Genomic DNA, 20,797 nt, shown 5'->3' on the forward strand with positions numbered 1-20,797 from the left:
AGTCTCTTTGCCAAATCTGTGGCTATAATTTAGTCAAGGCAGTCCTATCTCTATATGTTTAATTACAGGAATTAAAATTGACTCTAGTTGTCCAACATTATGTGCACAAAACTTTAACATCCTTTATCATGAACCCTCAATTGCCTAGACTGTGGCCTATTTTGACCATTAAGGTGGAAGACAAAGAAAACCTTTGAATTATATCTTAGCCCAAGCTCCAGTTTCACTTAGTTTTAAAAGGTTTCCACATGTTGAGATGCTAACAATGTCCAAATGTTTGGTCAGATATCCAAATTTGCAGCAGTAAAATCCACAATATACTGTTGCAGATTTTGACACAGTTGTGATGTCCTGATGCTCCTTGGGATGTGGTGCCAAATTGAATCACATTTTCTGCTGTTTATTTAAAATAAAATTTCAAAAGTGTGTTAAAATGGAAATAACATTTGTGTATTTCTGGAAATACCCATTTTATTGGCCTCACTGTACAGTTAACCAATAAAACTGAAATTAAATTGCAACAGTAAAACCACCATCAGCGCTTTAGATACAAGACTGTCATTACCTAATTGTATACTGTTGTGTTTACGGCAATATTGAGATTTTAGAAGAGGTATATATGGTAGAAAAAAATGAAAATAACTCTTGGTTTTTAAACTTTACAGCTGAGAATCCTTCTATTTTAATGAACAAGTTGAGGAATTTCTCATATTGGAGGAATTAATATCATGTTACCCTGCATCATGCAGATATTACGAATTTTTCTTGGAGATAAAATTTGCATGTTTGAATTTCAATCTAAGGAAAGTTTGAGAAATTTAGTTTTAACTCGCGGAAAATTTAGTAATTTCAGGAGAATACAGTGTATTATGATGCTATTTTATGCATAGATTTTTGACTAATCTGTGTGAAAGATATTTGTCATGTTTCAGTTTGGATATTAAGTTTTAGATTTATTGTGAAAATTGGACCAGGACCTTAGATTTGCTAAGTATTCGTGATAACAAGCAGTGGTTATTTGAAGCTTTAATCCTCTCATTGCAGAGCTGCCACAGTTAACATACCAGTACCCCCTGATGAAAAAACCAAGAAAACACTGCAAATGAGGCATACTAATCGGATGAAAAGAGAAGCTACAGTAAGTTAGGCATGGATATCCTTTCAGTATTTTTATGAGTATTTGTTCTCAGCTTTGTTTCTTTTGATATTGACGAGTGAATTGAAACTTAAAACCACTAGTGAACCTAACTTTAGCTAAATTTTTTAACATTGGTCATTGCTTCAGCACAGATTGTGACATTTTCTCAGTGTAGTGTCAGACCGACAAATGCACATTTGTCATCTGTTCTTAAACATGCATAAGTCATTGCTGTCTTTAAGAATGGAGTAAATGAATCATTAGTTTAACAACAGACCAATCTCTCTGAGGAGTAAATAAACAATTACTTTAACTACAGACCCATCTCTCTGATATGCATTCCTTATAAATATATGGAAGCCTGATAATGAAACACCTGAGGATTTGAATCACATTTTTGTTGACATTTGACATTGATATAGAAAGAACTATTATTGTGAAACACTGTATATCAACACTGTGGATGATATCGCCAGAAAGTATGATATCTGAAAACAGATTGACGTATCTTCTCAAAGGTCACTACCTATACATTTCCTAATTTTCTTTTGGGGGATTTAAAATCCTTTAATGTTGTCGATATAAATGGACATGATGCCAATGAAGAAGGCACTGTTTAAGATTGAGGTAGAAGTTGAAGTAAAATGTGTCAAAAATTATAATTTATTTCATCATATCATAAGAATATTAGCCATCTATATGGTCTACTCCACTTTATCCAGGCAACCCATGGTAGTCTAACTGGTAAAACATCTGACTTGTAATCTAATGTTGCAGGTTTGATACCCACCTTGGCCAGCCAAGGTCAGCTGCCTCAGTGTGTCCTCCTTGAGAAAGGCATTTAGCTCCCATGTCCTTGGCATGATATACACAATAATGGATAAAAAATGCCATTAAAACCAACAAAAACAAAAACCATTTTAACCAATCTTCATAAATTTATATAATTAATCAATAGTTTTATGCTTTGGCTCAGACATCGTCATTTGGAATAAAATGCTTGGAATATACAAGATCCATTAATTTATGCATGTTAAATTCATCATTCAAGGATTTTATTTATTGCAGGATGCTTAATCAAGCCCCAGATTAGTAATGTGTACCATTATCTTACTTTTTAAAAGTTTTTGAAGGGTTATTTTGTCGGGTGAAAATTTCTTCTAAATCACCAGTAGCAGCATACAGTATGGTACTTTGGAATTCAAGATCACAACTGTAATCAATTTCCAAAGACTTTTTAATCATGATTTAAAAACAGGATGTTTATGTACTGACATTATCCATCATTTTTAAACTGTCAAATAATCCATGTTACCCCAGAATGAATTGAAATTTCATTGCCATGAAGCTTTGATTGTTCTAGAATCAGATTTTTACCTATCATTCTTTACTCATTTAGATAAGGATCATATTCAAAATATGCTGGCTATCTCAGCCTGTCTAGTCAGTTGTATACTTTACTTAATTTAAAACATAATCACATGTAGGAGAAAAGTTTCATCATGTTTAACTGTGGAAAATTCTATCGATGTTTTGTATCTAATTTATGAAAATTCACTTGAGGGCAGCAGCTTTGCAGGGTTTTAAAAAAGTGATTTAGGTAATACTTTTGCTACTTGGATCAAACAAGTGATAAAGATTATTTTATTTTGAAGTACAACATCAAAGTTTTCCACTGTTTTATATGTAAATTGCATAGCTGATAGGAAGAACAAACTAAGCTTTAGATATGGACAAGGAATTGATCATAGCCGTAATTGTATCATTGCTAAAACTGCATATTAATCAGACAGTCTGCAACCTTTTAAAGTTAATGTGACCAATTTTAATTCAACAGACTCTCTGCTTATTGAGCATCCTAATTATAAACAATGGACTAAAACTGAAGTTCAACTCATTGTTCAATAAATTTACTTTAAACACAATGATAGTAACTGTGGCAACATTTAAGGTATTTTGCAGGTTTCTATCAACACTAACCAGTTTTCCATTGCATCCAGTATTGTTAATGTACAATTAACTGGAAATCAAATAGAACTTACCACCATTTGGAACTCACACATGGAAATTAATGTTACTGAACCAAATCAGTCTTGGGGAAATATGCCAGAAATCCATAAGAAAAGAGAAAGTAGCCAGTCAAGGTGCCTTTTAATAACTGGAATCTAAGCTAAGCAGTGGTCAGGAGATTGCAGGAATAACTAGACATGATGCTAAGAAATTGCTCCAGTACCACAAAACAAAACTGTACTCAGTTGTAAGCCAAATCAGAAAATGATTCAGTACTGACATGGATTGATAAAAGCAGTGATAAGAGCATAACAGTCCTTACAAGGGAATTACTACAACAAGACATTGCACAAATAAAGGCAAGAGAATCTCAGGCTATTTAAAGAACACCAGTGAAAACAAATATTTACATTAACAAAAAATAGACATGACTGAAAGCTTGCTGAATACCTTTGACATTTGAAGGTAAAATCTGAAAATCTGAACCAAAAAATGAATTGTTACCGAACCTAATGATCCTGTTACTACCTAATCCTTGACAAAATCATTAATTAGCTGATGAAAATAGATGAATACAGAAAAAGATAAAATGCAATCAGAAATAACTGAAATAAAATTATCATTCTGCTGCAGTGGATCTAGTCCTATAAATCAACTACCAGACCAATAATGATATTGATGTCTTTAAGATCAAGATCACTGGCTAACACTTTAGGTGCATTTTCCCATTGTGCTGTAACTTTTGACTTGTTTACAGTAAATCAATGATATTTGGTATACTTGTACATTGTCACTAGATGTGTTGCATTTCACATTTTTTAAGTTAATTATCTTCAAGGTCTCTAATAAGTTTCTGCCCTTCCCTGCCTGTTGAGTCTAATGCCCTTTGATCTGAAGTAAGGTTAACTTACGTATCCTTCTGGTCACTCTGCACTTCTGTCATAAGGATCAGTCAGATTTCTTCACTGTATACTGTTATGGATATATGGTCTTAAAGTATGTAACACAAAGAAGCAAAACCAAAAAGTTGTGTCAAATTTAACAAATAATTTAATTCTTAAAGCTATAAAATAAAAATTTAAGACAACATTATAGTATTGTGAATTTAATCCCAAATAATCCTAAGTTATATCAGAAGTTCAAAGGAAAAAGAGTGTTCTGAATGAATTCCATATCTTGAATGTGCTGACATACCAGTAATCTTGAATATGCTGAAGTGCCATTAGTCTTCAGGTATCACAATGATATAGTCCAAAATGTCTTTGAATGAATTCACAATAATCCCAAAACTGTGTTTAGTTCAAACAGTCAAATGAGCATTTTTTTTTTAATTCCAATAAATAATTTAAGTAAATGATTCCTCTCATATTAAATCTAAATAAAACATTAAATAATTCTGCAGACTAAAAATAAAATCAGAACAGGAATAGAGATAGGAATTTTTTTTTAATTATTTATTTCTTCCTCACATAAATCCCCATGACTCTGTTACAACTCTGTAACACAATACATTCCAGTTTTATCTATGTTGCAAGACCTTCCCACCTGACTTTATTGCATTACTCAGTCACACTAATGGATAATTACCCCACACTGTAAACAAGTTCATTATCAAGGCTGGGTTAAAAACTAAAATCCAAGTAAATTACCTATTTAGAGCATTATTTTCTTAAAATATAATATACAATCATGGACAAAAATTAGCTATGTAATATGTTGTTTACACATGATCATTGCAATCTACAATCATAGAACATATTAAAAACACAGTATAAAGATACAGTGGGTGGGGTAGAAACCTTTATTAAATTTTGCTTGTTTGTAAATTCTTAATTTTTTTTCTTCAGGAAACATTGAATGCTATTTCCAGTTTCGAGGACAAAATGATGTCCATTGTTCCTCCATCAAAAGACGATGAGTAAGTCCATTTTTTATTATTTATCATCTGAGAGGTGTGATTGAAAAAATATATAGTAAAATGATTTACATTTTATTTTCCAACATGATTATTATCCACATATTCCTAAAACTTGCAATGATATTTTGATCAGTTTCACCTGTTGATACATCCAGCTCTCTATCCATAACTCTTGTCTTCCCCCAAATAAATTGGTGGAAGGTTCCAAACTTGGTATATAAGTTGCCCATATGATGACTGTGACTGGTATGATTTTCAGGCCCCTCCCCCAGGGAACCCTGGGAAGGGGTCAAAGGTCAAATCTGTAAATGTTGTAATTACATTTACATTTTCTTTACCCAACTTTACACATGCATTTGTAGCAGGAGGGTACATAAGAATATATAACAGATTTTTGGTTATGACTTCTGGGTTATGATCCAGAAGAGGGTTTAGATTGGATGAGGTTTGGGGATGGACAGGTAAATTTAATAAAAAGTGTCTTGATTTGTCATGGTAAGTGACGAAAATAATTTTAGTTTTCATTTTCTCTGGTTAAAGACTGCTTTTGAATCTTCAGCTTCTTAACACATTAACCCCTAGCGACGACTTTACGGGGCAGGAGGTAGAAGCCTACTGCTGAGCTCTGTAGTGTCATGGTCATGCATGATACACTAAAGTGGGTGGTATTATAGAAAGGTAGACAGATGTAGCTCTACAATGATACTAAATAATCTAGTTGCACTACAAAATACAGATAGAAAAACCTCATTTTTTTGGAATCAACTTTTTTTAACCCAAAATTTGCCTGTGGTCGGAATCTGATTTTATGTCCGGATTTTAGACTTTTTGGTCTCAGATCTAAGGCAGATTGGTATGAACTGCAAACAGACAGATGAGCCTTTGCAAAAAATAGGATAAAATGGGCATTTGGAATAAAGAGTGGTCTCTAAACAAAAATAATGGCTCCGTTTAGCAACCAAAAAAAAGAAAAGTCCAACTTTTACCCTTCTGCTCATGCACATGTCAAATAGCCAACGAAAATTGATGTTTCTAACACCACTAGGCAGTATGTTATTGAAAGATGACCAGGGACTTGGTGTTTTCGAGTCTATTCAAAAATAGCTTTAAAAATGTTTCCTACTCGATTTTTAGGTGAAAATGACAAAAAGCTTTAGGGGGTTAATGTTTTAAGCTGTGTTAAGTAGACATAAAATCATACCTTTTGGATATTCATCTTGTTTTTGTTCTTCAGAGCTTAGATGAATTGGAAAATAAGATTTTTACAATTGTAATTAAAATCTTTGATGTATACTGAAAATTATTGAACAGTGTATATGATAAAAGCATTTTTCAGCCCGATGTTTCTTAGTCACTATTTTTTATAGCTAGTTTTAAGTTGGAATCATCCAAACTCTGCCAATATGATAATTAACTAGACAAGGTACCTTCTAAGTCGGACTTTTTGATACTAAACAGAAAGTGTATTTGCTACTTACATTTGAAATACAAAGAAATTTTTTCACAATGCTGGGACAGCTTTAGTCACATGACTTAAGCACCACCTGAAGAATGCTAGACAAAAAATGCATTTTTACTCACAAGTGATTTCTTTTCTAGTTGATTATTATTTACTTTTTATTTCAGTGAGGGGATTGACATGGAATATATTATAGGAAGGGATGAAGAAAAATCAGCTTTGGATTCAGTGGACTTGATCAAGCCAGCATCAAATGATGAATACATTGGAAAAATCAGGAAAAGGTTAGAGGAAGATGCATCTGCAAGATCAGAAAGAGAAAAACGACGGAGAAAAGTTCTAGTGGATCAAATGAAGGCCCATGAAGCACAAGAGGTAAGGAAGTTTTTGTGGTATTAAGAAAAAGAGATAATTGAAAACCTCATTACTTAGGTCCTAAATTTTTGCAAAATAATAATCCTAGAAAACTTTGAGAACTCAGAGAGAAGTTTTAGTAAGCACATTTTCAGATGTATTTTTGTTCCATTTTTCATCTGAATCATAATGTTGTTAATAATTTTTGTTTTAACAAAAATGTTTAATTAGTCCCTTTGGGTTCATCACAAAAGGGTTCTACTGTATATAGGTAACATTTGTTGGATCTACCATAGAGAGAAAACTTGAATATTTGGGGTTTTTTTTCTCTGCAGGAGGCTCGCCGTGAAGAAATGTTAGTCAATCGCTTGATGCGACAATCACAACAGGAGCGAAGGATTGCTGTGCAGCTTTTACAGGCTAGGCATGAAAAGGAAATTATCAGGAGGAACAGAATTATACATGAGAAACAGTATGAAGAGAGACGTTTCCGAGACTTTGAAGATGCTCTGAACAGAGAGGCTGTGAGCCTAATTATCTCATTGACTTCTCCTCTTTCTTCCTCTTCCTACCAGTCCTTCTTTTCATACTTCTACCAACACTACTTCCACTGTCTCTGTAACCACTAGACAGTGGTACTCGATATGAAAAATGAGACTGAATTTTTTGCAATTCATTCCCAATAAATAAAATCCATTTCTTGTAGATTCAGCTTAAAATCTTTTAAGTGGCTGCTATTTGCGAGAGTCTTTGACAAAATCACCCCAAAAATGGATTAACTTACTCGTATATCTTTCTTAATTTTTGTCATTAGTTCATACATTTGTTATGAAAGATTGATAGTTCAGTTTAATGTTTTATCTAATGCAAGGTTATTACAATTTGTGTTAAAATCACCATGCTATTTGATGTGAAGTTTCATCAGTGACAAAGAACAGATGATATTGGTATTTTTACTCTGTTAGCAATTTTATATCCCTCATTATTAATTATAATTTGAAGTAAAAATAATATTTTAAAATAACAAAGAAGCTTTAATTTGGATACTAAACCAATAGTTAGAAAAAATGTATATAATGTCTTCCAGTGAATCTACCTACTACATTTACTTAGTAATAAGACCAGCAGATAACCAGCCCAGTAAGTTACTATACTCCCTCCTATATCTCTAGAGAAAGACATAGAGTGTTGAAGTAGAATGCAGAATGAAACAACCACCAGTCACAGGCATCATCAGGTCTAGACACTAACAGGTCTGTGGCCACATTGCCAGAGCATTAATTTATATGGATCACAATTGTGCACTGAAAGCTGCAATTGGCAAACCAGCACTCTGTTGGAAGTGCAGAATGGGAAGACACAGGACCAAGTAGCATTGATTGGTGGAGCAGGACCATAAAGATTTCAACCATGGCCACCATGCTCAGTGGCTAAAGGCACAAGATTGCATGTACTGGTGCTGTCTTGTATCCATTGTTAGTTTTGTTTCCACTCAGTAATTTTTGAAGATCTTCATTAACTGAAATCAAATTTGGTATGAGGTGCTTTACATTGAGAACATCTAAACCAAGTTTCCACTCAGTAATTTTTGAAGATTTTCATTAATTGAAATCAAATTTGGTATGTGTCACTTTACATTGAGAATGCCTAAACCAAGTTAGATGTCCAGCATTTTCCAATAACATTGACCAGTTATGACCCCTGTTTGACTTAGAATTTTGCCCTTCATTTGCATCATACAGATATATTTCTAGTGGAATAGGTATGGGAGGATAGGCTTATGGTTAGATTTAGTCTCTTGAATGAGAGCCACTTCATTGAAATATGGTTTAGCACAATTATCACTATGCATTTGCAGGAGCTTGCACAGCAGGCCAAGAAAGACTATGAAGAACAAACCAGGAAAGATCGAGAGCTCCATGATAAGATAGCAGCAGAGAGAGCAGAGACTAAGTATCGCAAGCATTATGATATGTGCATGGAAATCATGAACCAGATTGTTGACTTCACATGCAAAGTTGGAGAATATAGAGAACTCACAAACAAGTAAGATATGTTTTCTTTCCTCAAAAGCAGTGTGAATGACTGAATGATTCAAATAAACCCTTCTGCTTATATATTGATACAAGGAAGCTCCTGTTTCTGATGCTAGATTCACCTGACTTTGTATGGTAAGTTTCGAGATGAGTGCAGTTCAGATATGCCATATGGATTACACGTCATCAAGATTAGGTAGGCAAGGAAACAGTTTTAGAGTTTTAAGGTTATAGTTTGTGATAAAGTTTTATAATGTAGAAAATTTATAACTTGAGCTGAAGTTATGTTTCATGCTCAGAAAAGTTTTTAATTTAAGAAACTCTCCACTAAAATAAAAGTAAGACTCAAAACTCCAAAATTATGTCATATTTAGAGTTCTATTGATATAATTAATATACAGATATGTTTGGCAAATAGTTCTATAGCTTACCTATATCTGAAGTTTTGGAATTCTACCATAAGTACTTGCTTATAAGTCATGTCCAACTTCAAACTGCACAGACCCACATCTGTTATTACATCAAGTGCCAGTAGATCTGGGTCTATGCAGTTTGTTTTGGAGTAATCAGTAGAACAAACAACTTGGTACAGAATGCGATGGTAGGTCAAGGTCTATGTTGTTTGTAATTGGACTCATAAGCAAATACAGATGGCACCTTTCTTCTTAGTAAAAATATTATAATCATTTTTAGACATATGAAGTTTGAGGTCAGATTGTGTGCACAACATAGCATTTAATTCATAATGAACTGCAAAATATTCCAGCCTTGTGCCATCCAAGTTGATGAGGGAATGGCGTTCACTATTTGTGGAGGGTCAGCTGCTGTGTGAGCCAGTGCCACCTGTAGAGACAACAGAACCCACACCAGAACAGGTGTTAGAAGAGGAGAGACAGCAACTTTTAGATGAGGGAGACTTTACAGAATACAAGGTATATAAACAACTTCCTCATAATAAAGAATCATATTCAGGATCCATATGACTTGTTGGTTCATATATCTGATATATTACACTATGTGACAGGCAGTTTCATTGTCATATGCAAGAGTGTGATATCTTGGAATATTTTAATTGATTCAGCCTAATTTTGCATGTTGACAGAAAAATGATATCAAATATGTTTCACAATTCAGTCACAACTCCGGAAGAAAGAGCATAACAGATGACCAACAGAGTATAATACAGTCCACCAATGGCATCAGTGTAGGATAAGAAAATTCCACCCTTGTGTCAGACACAAGTCTTCTTTAGGTTAGAGAGACAATATAATGCATTAAACCTCTCCATACAGATTTGTAAACTTTGGATTAAGAGTTTCTGTGGTTGATATTTGTGAGAAATATTCAGATGCTTATGTTAAACAGTGAAACACATCATTATCATCAAATCTCAGGAAGAATTGGGGTTTAATTTTGTGAACTACTCCTATAACATTCTCTCTCATACAATGAGATTTAATATTATAAAGATCAGCACAATTATGAAGGACATCACATTTTTTATATTACCAGCATTTTCTGGAGTCACCAGCATTTTTTTCAACATTTCCTGGAGTCTCCAGCATTTTTGTTATTTATTTTTCCCAATCTTCGGCACTCCTTAGGGAAACAAGATCCCCAGTATTATCTAGCATGTAGCAGATAATGTTATGTGAAACCTTATTTTATATACTTGATCATAATTTGTTGACTTTAATCTTCAAAAATGAACTTATTATGAAAATATCTACAGCATTTTTGCTTAATCTCCCTCGTGCTAATGAACTTATGGCATGTAGAATTGAGAGTCATGAAAACTCCATAGCCACAACAGGCCCAAACCATCCATTTTTATGGCATAAAGGACCAAAGTTCTTTGACTGTACTTATTTGTACTTACAGACAATGATGGGAGAATGGCAGCCACCTGAAGGATGTGAATTCACTGGGCCACCCAAAGCCAATGCTGTCCTAGGGCATATCATACAAAGATTATTTAATATGGTTCATCCACCGTCTGTAAGTATCCGCTTGTAAACAGCACTGCTATCTGCCATAGCAGATATATCCACCTCAGACCTCAGTGAAGGACAGAACTGCTATATATATATGGCTGTTTGTTTATGTTACAAATGATTTACTAGGGCAGTGAAACAATCAAAATAAAATTAACAAACAATGGTTCTTGACATGAAAGATGTCATACACTAAATGTGGCTAATAAATACAGGGGTTATCCGGAACTTTGCACTACATAATAGTCAATACATACAGTTGTTAACAGTTTAAACATTGGTTTTTAATGCAATTCGGACTTGGATTTTTCAGAGAACAAAATTGATTATATTGATTTACAAAATGTTGGCAATGATATTGAATTATTGTCATTGTACAGCCTGTCAGAAATTGACATAGAATCCAGTGATGAAGGCAGATAGTGCAGTGTAGACAAGTGAGCTGTGTGCTTCGCAAGTCAGAGTTTACTGAAGCTGTCAGTCCTACTTTTGTTTTGGATGAGGGGGAAAACAGATAGATTTCTTCTTGAATGCTTTCCCCTGGTATTAAATGAAAACATTGTGGCCAAACTAACAACTTTACAGCCAAATTTATGAAATTCCCACCCAACAATGTTTTAAAGTAAAAAGATAGCACGAGGTGTCCATAATGTGCAAATAGTGTGATGTTCACCTTTGTGTAAAATGTAACTACTCTTGGTGACTAGTAAAATAATGACCAATTAAACATTTGCATAATTATGCATCCAAATTTGACATATAACTTTGTACAAAAATATTACAGACAAATTTTAGTGTTACAAATATTGTGTGCTTTGTTCAGTAATGGATTTATTTATCAGTCTTGTGGAAGGTAGTGAGATAAAAGAATGACAGGCAAAAGGTAGTTACAACATTTGTATGTACAAGGTTTTAGTATGACTGCAGCAACATCAGGATCTGACAGTCATCCCCCAAATCAGCTATAGGAGTGACCCCAGTAACTAGGCCAAGCAGTGAATTACAAGAGAGGCACTAGCAGCTCAAGAGTTGTATATGAATTTCTCTATCAGATGTAAGAAAATATTGGTTGAAAGGAAACAACATGAAGCTTAGTATTATAACATTTTTCATTTCCTTTTCTAAACTTTATTTTTTGACAAAATTAAATGCACAAACTCTGTGAGTGAAAAATATCTTTAATTTACGTCAACTAAAATTATTAGTATATGGTTGTTATTTTGTTTACCAGATCCTTTACATATTCATGCAATTGAGATCTTTTATTATTCTTGCTAAATCACATTTTCCTACAATATGCACTCATATTTGGCACTTATGGGTCCCATCTACTGTGTTATTCCTGTGTGTTTGATAAGCAGCTTGTTTCACAGACACAGGTATGCACACAATCTTCATATTTTCATTGATTCTTGCTGCACAGTTTCAGTACAAAACAATTTTAGCGGTTATGGACCCAACTACTGTATTACAAAATTGGACAGCTATACTTAACTGCACCCTTTAGTAGAATCCTTAAATTTTTTGTGTCATTTATTTTTTATCTTGACTGTGACTCATATTACAGAAAATAATATTTCAGGAGTTCCACATATGTTATCACTATGCGGTTGAATGGCGCATGGAAAATCTTGGTTGTCCAGCCAGCTTAAAGGGGACATTATAAAACTAGACAATTGTTATAAATGCATAAACTCTCAATCAGAATTAAATATTGAACGTCAAACATAAGATTCTTATGTCAGACAAATTTCTTCATGCAAAGTATTGATATTTGTGGATATCATAATGTACTCACTTATAAGTCAAGTCCAAATAAGACAGCATAGACCCTGATTTGCCAATGCATTATACACTGGCATATCAGGATCCATATTGTTTGTTCTACTGACTGCTCTTTGCAAAATGCATAAACCCAGATCCTTGTGCATTATGCAATGGCAGATACGGGTCTGTGCATTTTGAAGTTGGACTTGCCTTATCAGCAATTATAAACACAGCATATTGAAAGGTGTGGTATGAAAATATTTGCTTCATCATAGGGCATGATAATTATTATATGCAATAAAGTCTCATCTTAATTTTCTTATTGATAGCACTGAACAAAGAATGGCTGATCTGAAAATGAGAGACAATGAAGGAATTGCTCAAAAGTTTTTAGAAATTTAAATGAATAACAGTTTTTTTAAATATGAGAAGGCAGTAAATAAATGAGTGTAAATGAAATGGAATAACAAATTAATATTTACCTTTAAAACATTTTGTGTTTTCAGGCTCTGCCACCTCCACCAGAGTTCCCTCCCTTCCCTATAAGGGCTTGTGTCTTGGGAAAAAATTTCAGTGGAAAAACTACCTGTGTAAAAAAACTAGCCAAAGGTAAGTAAGACTTTTAGATCAGACCACACTTTAGTAAAATGTCTCAACTTTGAGTCCATATTCAACATCAGTTTTTGAGTTAATTGTTTCCAAATTGTATTCTTACATAAGACCAGTCCTTAGAAGTTGTAGCATTGCAGTTTGTAAATAAGATTTGAACAAGATTTTATGGTGGAATAAATTTTACAATTTAGTTCAAATGCAATAGAAACTTTTTCTGTGTACGCAAGGTTAGGTCTCTGTTATGCTTTATCGATAAACTTTTCTCAAATAGCATTTGAAAAGCTGCCTATGTAGAAATATTTCCTCATGTATTAATGAGTATATTAACTGAAGAAAGTAATCATAAATGACCCTTTGTAACGCTCATCATACTATGCTATCATAATTAAAAATAACTCTAATTTGTTATTAGAAAACAAACATCATTGTAGCTAAACTGGATTTTTATTTTTCATTTCATTGTTCTTAATACTTGCCTTTAACTAAGTTTTTGGACTCCCAAAGTTTGCAAACACCTTTAGTTTTTTTCTTCTCTGAACAAATTTTAATACATGTAATGTTCAGTAGTTACTATTTTGCATAAATGTCTCATGGGAAAATATATGAAAATGACAATTTTTTACGGTTTTATATTTGATATATTTACTATCTCCTCCATGACTATGTCTTGGCATAGCAGTCAAAGTACCAGGCACATTCTATCTTTGAATGCCTAGGGAGCCTGTTAATGAGATTCCTGTTTAGTTGGGTGACATCTTCATTCATTCTTATGGAATATTTCTTTCAGTTTTCTTTTGTCCTTTATGATGGTTATTTTGGCCTCAGAATTCATGAATTGCACAATTACTGGTTTAGGTACTCCTGTTCGTCTGTGAATTCTATGGATGGCGGTTATGTCTCTCTGAGCCATGTCTTTACCTGTAGCTTCCTTAACTAAGTGAACACTTTTGGTCTTCAAATTTTCATTTTCTGTCTCCGGCATGTTAAATATTTTCACTTTCCTTTTTCTAGAGTGTTGTTTATTTTGATTTGATTTCTACATTGCCTCATTTGCCTGATGTGCTATGGTTTGGAGTTCCTTGAAATTCACATTCTCCATTTTTGAATTTTCTAATTTTTCTTTCAGTTGTTCATTTTCAAACACTTAGGGTTCCATCCTTTCTTGTGCAGTGTTTGGAAAACAGAAAATATGATCTATGCTATCAGTAGTTACTATTTTGCATAAATGTTTCCTGGGAAAATATTTGAAAATTACAATTTTTTAAGTTTTATATATGATATATTTATTATTTTCAAGTTAACATCAATCAATGAACAAGAAAAATGAGAAATTCCAATTTTAAATTACTTGTTTTCCCTGAGATAAAAGCACAGTTTTTGTTTTAAAAAATACTCTGCTTTTATTTCGGGTGAAAAAGCAAATTATCAAAATTCTGTTTTACTGCTGTGAAAAGATTTTTTTCTTATTTCATTTAACTTTGAATATAGTCATTTAATATAATTCCTTTAAAATTAGCTGTATTTATTCAAAGCTTGATGCAAGATAAGCACAAATTGCAAGTATATGTCTTTATCACTTTCAGAACATAGGCTTGAGGTCCTTAATGCAGATCAGCTTGTAAAGGAAGCCATTGAGGCTCATAAAAATATGGAGACAATGGAGATGTCCGTAAGTTATAATTCATATTTAAAAATCTTCCTATCAACACTTTATTGAAGAAATTATAAATCAGAATAGTCCAGGTATGTGCAGCATACAGCCAGTGAACCATGTCCAGCCAGTGACCTGGTTTCATCCACTTATTTACATAATAATAGGTTGTGGCTTTAAATGTCACTAATCTGGCCTGTGCCCTGGAGGAAGTTGCACATGCCTGGCATAGGCAATTACATTCTTGAGCAAAATTTCCCATGGTAACGTTTTATACTTCATTGTTGAAATTGGTTTGATTCCAATGTAGTTTCTGGAAATTTCACCAGCACTAGTAAATGTCACTTACAAAATGGTGGCATCCCATACAAAGTCACTGTTAAACATCATAATGCCAGTAAATGCCACAAATACTGGTAAATGTCATACCTCCTTGGCATCTATCCATCTACAGGAGATGATGGTGTAGCTCCAGAGTAAGTTTTTGTTTCTCCTTCTTTCTAGCTCTCTTTTCAGCTTGCTTTATGTTTCTGTCTTCCTCGGCTTTTTGAAGACCCTGTCTGACAGCTAGGTGCCAGGTGGAAGGGTCGTTAGCACAGCTCTCCCAGTTGTTGACATTGATGTTGGCCATCTTCATGTCCTTCTTGCAAACATCTTTGTAGCGCAGATATGGTCATCCAGTTGGTCGTGCACCTTCTGCTAACTCCCCATATAACAGGTCCTTGGGAATGCGACCTGAGTCCATCCTCTTGACATGGCCAAGCCAGCGAAGGCGCCTATTGCTGAGAATGGAGAACATGCTGTTCATGTTGGTGCATTCCAGAACCTCTGAGTTGGGTACTTTGTCCTACCACTGGACGTGCAGAATGTGCCACAGGCATCTCATGTGGGTGGAGCAGAGGGTTGGGGCATACACGCTGGTGATATTGACCAGGCCAAAGGATGTTGACAGCTGGAGGGCAAGGACTCTCTCAGTACCTGATGACAGAGATTTAGTGAAGGCAACTAGTGTGTTCTTTATGGCAGAGCCTACACCATGCTGCCTAGGTTCATCTGAGGGCTTCCATGCATCATTGATCTGCTTTAGGTCAGCAGTCAGTCCAGGACACATGGTCCTGAAGTTCCACTGCTTCACTCGGTGCATGAGCTTAGAGAACCATCTCGGCAAGTGGGCCACAAACTCCGCACCAGGAAAGACTCGAAGAAGAAATAAGAAGACTCCAGCTCTTCGTTTTGCAAGCTGGAACATCAGGACCAATACTGGTAAACGTCATACCTAGAAATTATGATAAATAGTGACAGTACTGAACTGTCGGTTTAACAGTGTTTACTGTAGAATCTGCAAATGTTACAGATACTTGTAAATGTCACAGATGACATTGAATAAAAAATTTTAAACCCAAGCCTGAAAGTTTTAATATTGCCACACATCACAGCTGATATTCTTCTAAAGTTATTAGGAAAGGGATTAGTCTAGGGAACCTGCCTCATATATATTCATGAGCCACCCAAGTCTGAGGCTGGGTTCCAAGCACCAAACAATGAGGATAACGTACCAACACTAGTCTTTGGATATGCTTATTTTGATAACCCCCACTTTCTCCATGTTTTTGTTCAGTCCATGTGCGAAATGGCCTCCAAGGTTTGATCACCAGATCTAGGGAAAGGGATCAGGTCAACACTCCTTCTTTTTAGACATTCTGTTTGTGTCCAGTTGTTCTCTCATCGTGACAAGGCAAAAATTGGCTAAGACTGGTAGAACTTTACTAGGTACTTATCCCTTGACAAAGTTGATGCAAATTAGCATTTTGAGAATAAATTTAAATACATTTTCTACCCATGAAACTTCTGTCATATCTAAGTCATGAAGATGCTTGATAGCTCATTGAAAAGGAAAATTATGACATCTTGATCACAGTAAGTGTGAATATAACTGTGAAATCATGGGCTATGCTTACAACTGCAATTTCTCAGGTTGCAACCATTGTCTCTTTTTATACATGTATCTATAGAGATATATAAGACTATCATATTTTCATTGTTGTGATCCATTTTAGTATCAAGCTTACATATGGTTCTTTAGTAAAGGCACAAGGAGTGTAGTGGAGAAATGAACTGTGTTGAATATAATGAAGCAGAGATGAGTAACTCTTGTCCCAGGGATGAGTACTTGAGAAATTATTTATGAACCCTGCTGTTTATTGAGTTTTATGACAGTAGCAATTAATGATTGAAGATTTATAATTCCCTACCTCACTATCAGTATCCCATCTTTGGTCTGAACAAATAAATGACCCACCTCCACCCCCAGCTACAAGTAAATGAATCATGTTATATTGACCAACAGTAATGCCTATATGCAGAGCTGAATATTTCAACGAAGCATGTTGGTGGATTAAGTCTTGAAGATGTGCTTTAGTTAGACAAATACACTGAGATTTGATCGTAAAGGAAAGTTAATGGAGATGACAGATTTGTCCATTGTCAGTAGGTGTCCATTGTCAATAAGTGTCCATTTTATGATTGAGACTCCTAAATGTTTTCAGTTTATATATGAACCCTTGGTTTATCCTTACAGAAAATAAGCAACACAAGTTTGAATCATGACCTGCTGGAGGGTATTAAAAAACTCATTCATTTAGTCAAAAAACTGGATCTTTCTAGTAAATAAGTCAATGTATGCGGCATGAATATTTATGAAAAAATTAACAGCAATCATTTTGACAAAAAGGTAAATGTCATTTATATGTATTAAGAAGGGAACCTTGGGACAAAATAGTTTTTTCAGGCCACATGATACATTTTTTCTTCACAGAAAGGACATTTTTCTTGAGATCTTTATTGTATATTCCTTATGGACAGATATCCTTTAAAAGATCTGCATAAATCCAAACAAGTTTTATTGTACATTGTGGAAGGACAACTGGATGTAATAGTAATTTTTAACCATCTTTTATTGAATAAAAAGTTAGGAAGTTTGTTCCATCTTCTACAGGAATCTGAAGCTGAGCCTGAGACAGACACTGATCAAGGTAAATATTTTCATTCTATTGTTAGAAATAGAATTTTGGATGTGCTTTTTCATCCCTCCCATTTGTTGACTTTGCACGTTATTTTGCAGGGAACTCATCTGTAATAAACCTTAATTGTCATATTAGAATATTATTTGAAATATCAGTTGCGTGTTGCTTTCTGGTTCTAACAGAGTTGTGTTTTATGGAAGAAAGTTTATTTCTGTTGATAGATCTTATAGATGGTTTCCAGTTTAATATTTTTTTCCTCTGTGTATTGTCTGTAATTTTAACACGTTTTTAATTTAAAGGGGATGTGAAGAATTTTATGTATAAAGAGTCATTTATACATTTCTTAAGTATCTAAAACTTGAAAAACTTTTAGGGAAGGAAAATGTGTTCTGTACAAATAAAAAGGACAGATAAGAAATATTATCTTTATAGATTGCTTTTGTACTAAAAATCTGAGTGCATAACAAATTACAGAAAGGCAGGTTTATGATGGTTTCAACTTGTGAGGCAAAATGACCTCTGAAATTACCAAAATCACATCTGAAATGACTTGAATGGCATCTGAAATGTCCTGATAATAAAGTTTTAAAATAACTAGTGTTTCATTTTTATGTCACATAGTTAAATCATGTTTGTTGCAATTTATTGATCTGATGATTCATAAAACATTAATGATTGTTTCAAAAATGTTGTTTGACAGTGTACTGGTATTATTTTTTTCTGGTCCCTGCAGTTATTCGGTGACATCAAAATAACATTTTTGTGTTAAAGTTTTTGACAGTGGATCAAAAGCTTGATTTGCAGGTGAGAAAGCAGATTACCATGAGAAGTTTGATCTTGTTAGTTCTGTCACATATGTGTACCTTAGATTATTGTTTGTTCATTCACATTCATTTAATACATATACCTCGGATTCTTGTTAGTTCTGTCATATTTGTGTAATGTGTATACCTCGGATTCTTGTTTGTTCTGTCTCATTCGTGTAATGTGTATACCTTGGATTCTTGTTTGTTCTGTCATATTTGTGTAATGTGTATACCTTGGATTCTTGTTAGTTATGTCATATTTGTGTAATGTGTATACCTCGGATTCTTGTTAGTTCTTCTCATTCATGTAATGTGTATACCTTGGATTCTTGTTAGTTCTGTCATATTTGTGTAATGTGTATACCTCGGATTCTTGTTAGTTCTGTCTCATTCGTGTAATATGTATACCTCTGATTCTTGTTTGTTCTGTCATATTTGTGTAATGTGTATACCTCGGATTCTTGTTAGTTCTTCTCATTCATGTAATGTGTATACCTCGGATTCTTGTTTGTTCTGTCTCATTCGTGTAATATGTATACCTCAGATTCTTGTTAGTTCTGTCTCATTCGTGTAATATGTATACCTCAGATTCTTGTTAGTTCTGTCTCATTCGTGTAATATGTATACCTCTGATTCTTGTTTGTTCTGTCATATTTGTGTAATGTGTATACCTCAGATTCTTGTTAGTTCTGTCTCATTCGTGTAATATGTATACCTCTGATTCTTGTTTGTTCTGTCATATTTGTGTAATGTGTATACCTCGGATTCTTGTTAGTTCTTCTCATTCATGTAATGTGTATACCTCGGATTCTTGTTTGTTCTGTCATATTTGTGTAATGTGTATACCTCGGATTCTTGTTAGTTCTGTCTCATTCGTGTAATATGTATACCTCGGATTCTTGTTAGTTCTGTCTCATTCGTGTAATATGTATACCTCAGATTCTTGTTAGTTCTGTCTCATTCATGTAATATGTATACCTCTGATTCTTGTTAGTTCTGTCTCATTCATGTAATATGTATACCTCTGATTCTTGTTAGTTCTGTCACATTCGTGTAATATGTAAACCTCAGATTCTTGTTAGTTCTGTCATATTTGTGTAATATGTACACAGGAGATTCATCTTAGTTCTGTCATATTCATGTAATATTTATATATATCTTCAGTTCTTCTTAGTTCTGTCACATTGGTGTAATATGTATCCCTCAGATTCCTGTTAGTTCTGTCACATTTGTGTAATATGTATACCTCAGATTCTTGTTAATTCTGTCACATTCGTGTAATATGTATAGCTTGGATTCTTCTTAGTTCAGTCACATTGGTGTAATATGTATACCTTGGATTCTTCTTAGTTCAGTCACATTGGTGTAATATGTATACCTTGAATTCTTCTTAGTTCTGTCACATTGGTGTAATATGTATACCTTGGATTCTTCTTAGTTCTGTCACATTGGTGTAATATGTATACCTTGGATTCTTCTTAGTTCTGTCACATTGGTGTAATATGTATACCTTGAATTCTTCTTAGTTCTGTCACATTGGTGTAATATGTATACCTTGGATTCTTCTTAGTTCTGTCACATTGGTGTAATATGTATACCTTGGATTCTTCTTAGTTCTGTCACATTGGTGTAATATGTATATCCCAGATTCTTCATCAGAATCAGCAGATAGCACTAGCTCTTCTCTCAATGAGTCACAGCAACAACATCCAAGTCATATTCAAAGACCCAATAAGGGCTCAGAAAAACCATCACTAACAGGTACAAGTTGGTAATTTGGTCAAAAACTGGCCATAATCCTTTTGTAATTTAATGGAAAATGGTGCTTGAGGAAAATGTCTTAATTTTGCTAGTTTATCTTCTACATATACTTTACCTGTTTTATTTTTTTCTGTTTAAATTTTTTCATTTCATGATGTTTTGCTTTTGTGCAAATTTGTATTTTTACTAGCCATTGTTTTATTTTAGCAATCATCCTGATAATCTATACAATTCTTTACAAAATTCAAAGATTATATGAAAATTCCTC

General features: G+C 33.9%; 1 protein-coding gene across 3 annotated transcripts in view; it reads left to right on the forward strand.

Moving 5' to 3' along the window:
- The window catches only part of LOC149807291 (sperm flagella and cilia-associated protein 2-like), a 122,196-nt gene that overhangs the window by 8,043 nt on the left and 93,356 nt on the right, over positions 1-20,797 (forward strand). For all 3 annotated transcript variants that reach the window (XM_089964851.1, XM_089964859.1, XM_089964867.1), the window contains exons 5-14: positions 1,045-1,138; positions 4,996-5,066; positions 6,693-6,900; positions 7,215-7,403; positions 8,738-8,925; positions 9,682-9,847; positions 10,797-10,913; positions 13,183-13,285; positions 14,872-14,957; positions 17,935-17,971. In XM_089964851.1, the coding sequence (XP_089820977.1) occupies positions 1,045-1,138; positions 4,996-5,066; positions 6,693-6,900; positions 7,215-7,403; positions 8,738-8,925; positions 9,682-9,847; positions 10,797-10,913; positions 13,183-13,285; positions 14,872-14,957; positions 17,935-17,971 (1,259 nt within the window). The remainder of the gene's footprint in view (positions 1-1,044; positions 1,139-4,995; positions 5,067-6,692; positions 6,901-7,214; positions 7,404-8,737; positions 8,926-9,681; positions 9,848-10,796; positions 10,914-13,182; positions 13,286-14,871; positions 14,958-17,934; positions 17,972-20,797) is intronic.

This window comes from Sinohyriopsis cumingii, chromosome 1, assembly GCF_028554795.1.
Source record: "Sinohyriopsis cumingii isolate HCF-2022 chromosome 1, ASM2855479v2, whole genome shotgun sequence".
NCBI lineage: Eukaryota > Metazoa > Mollusca > Bivalvia > Unionida > Unionidae > Sinohyriopsis > Sinohyriopsis cumingii.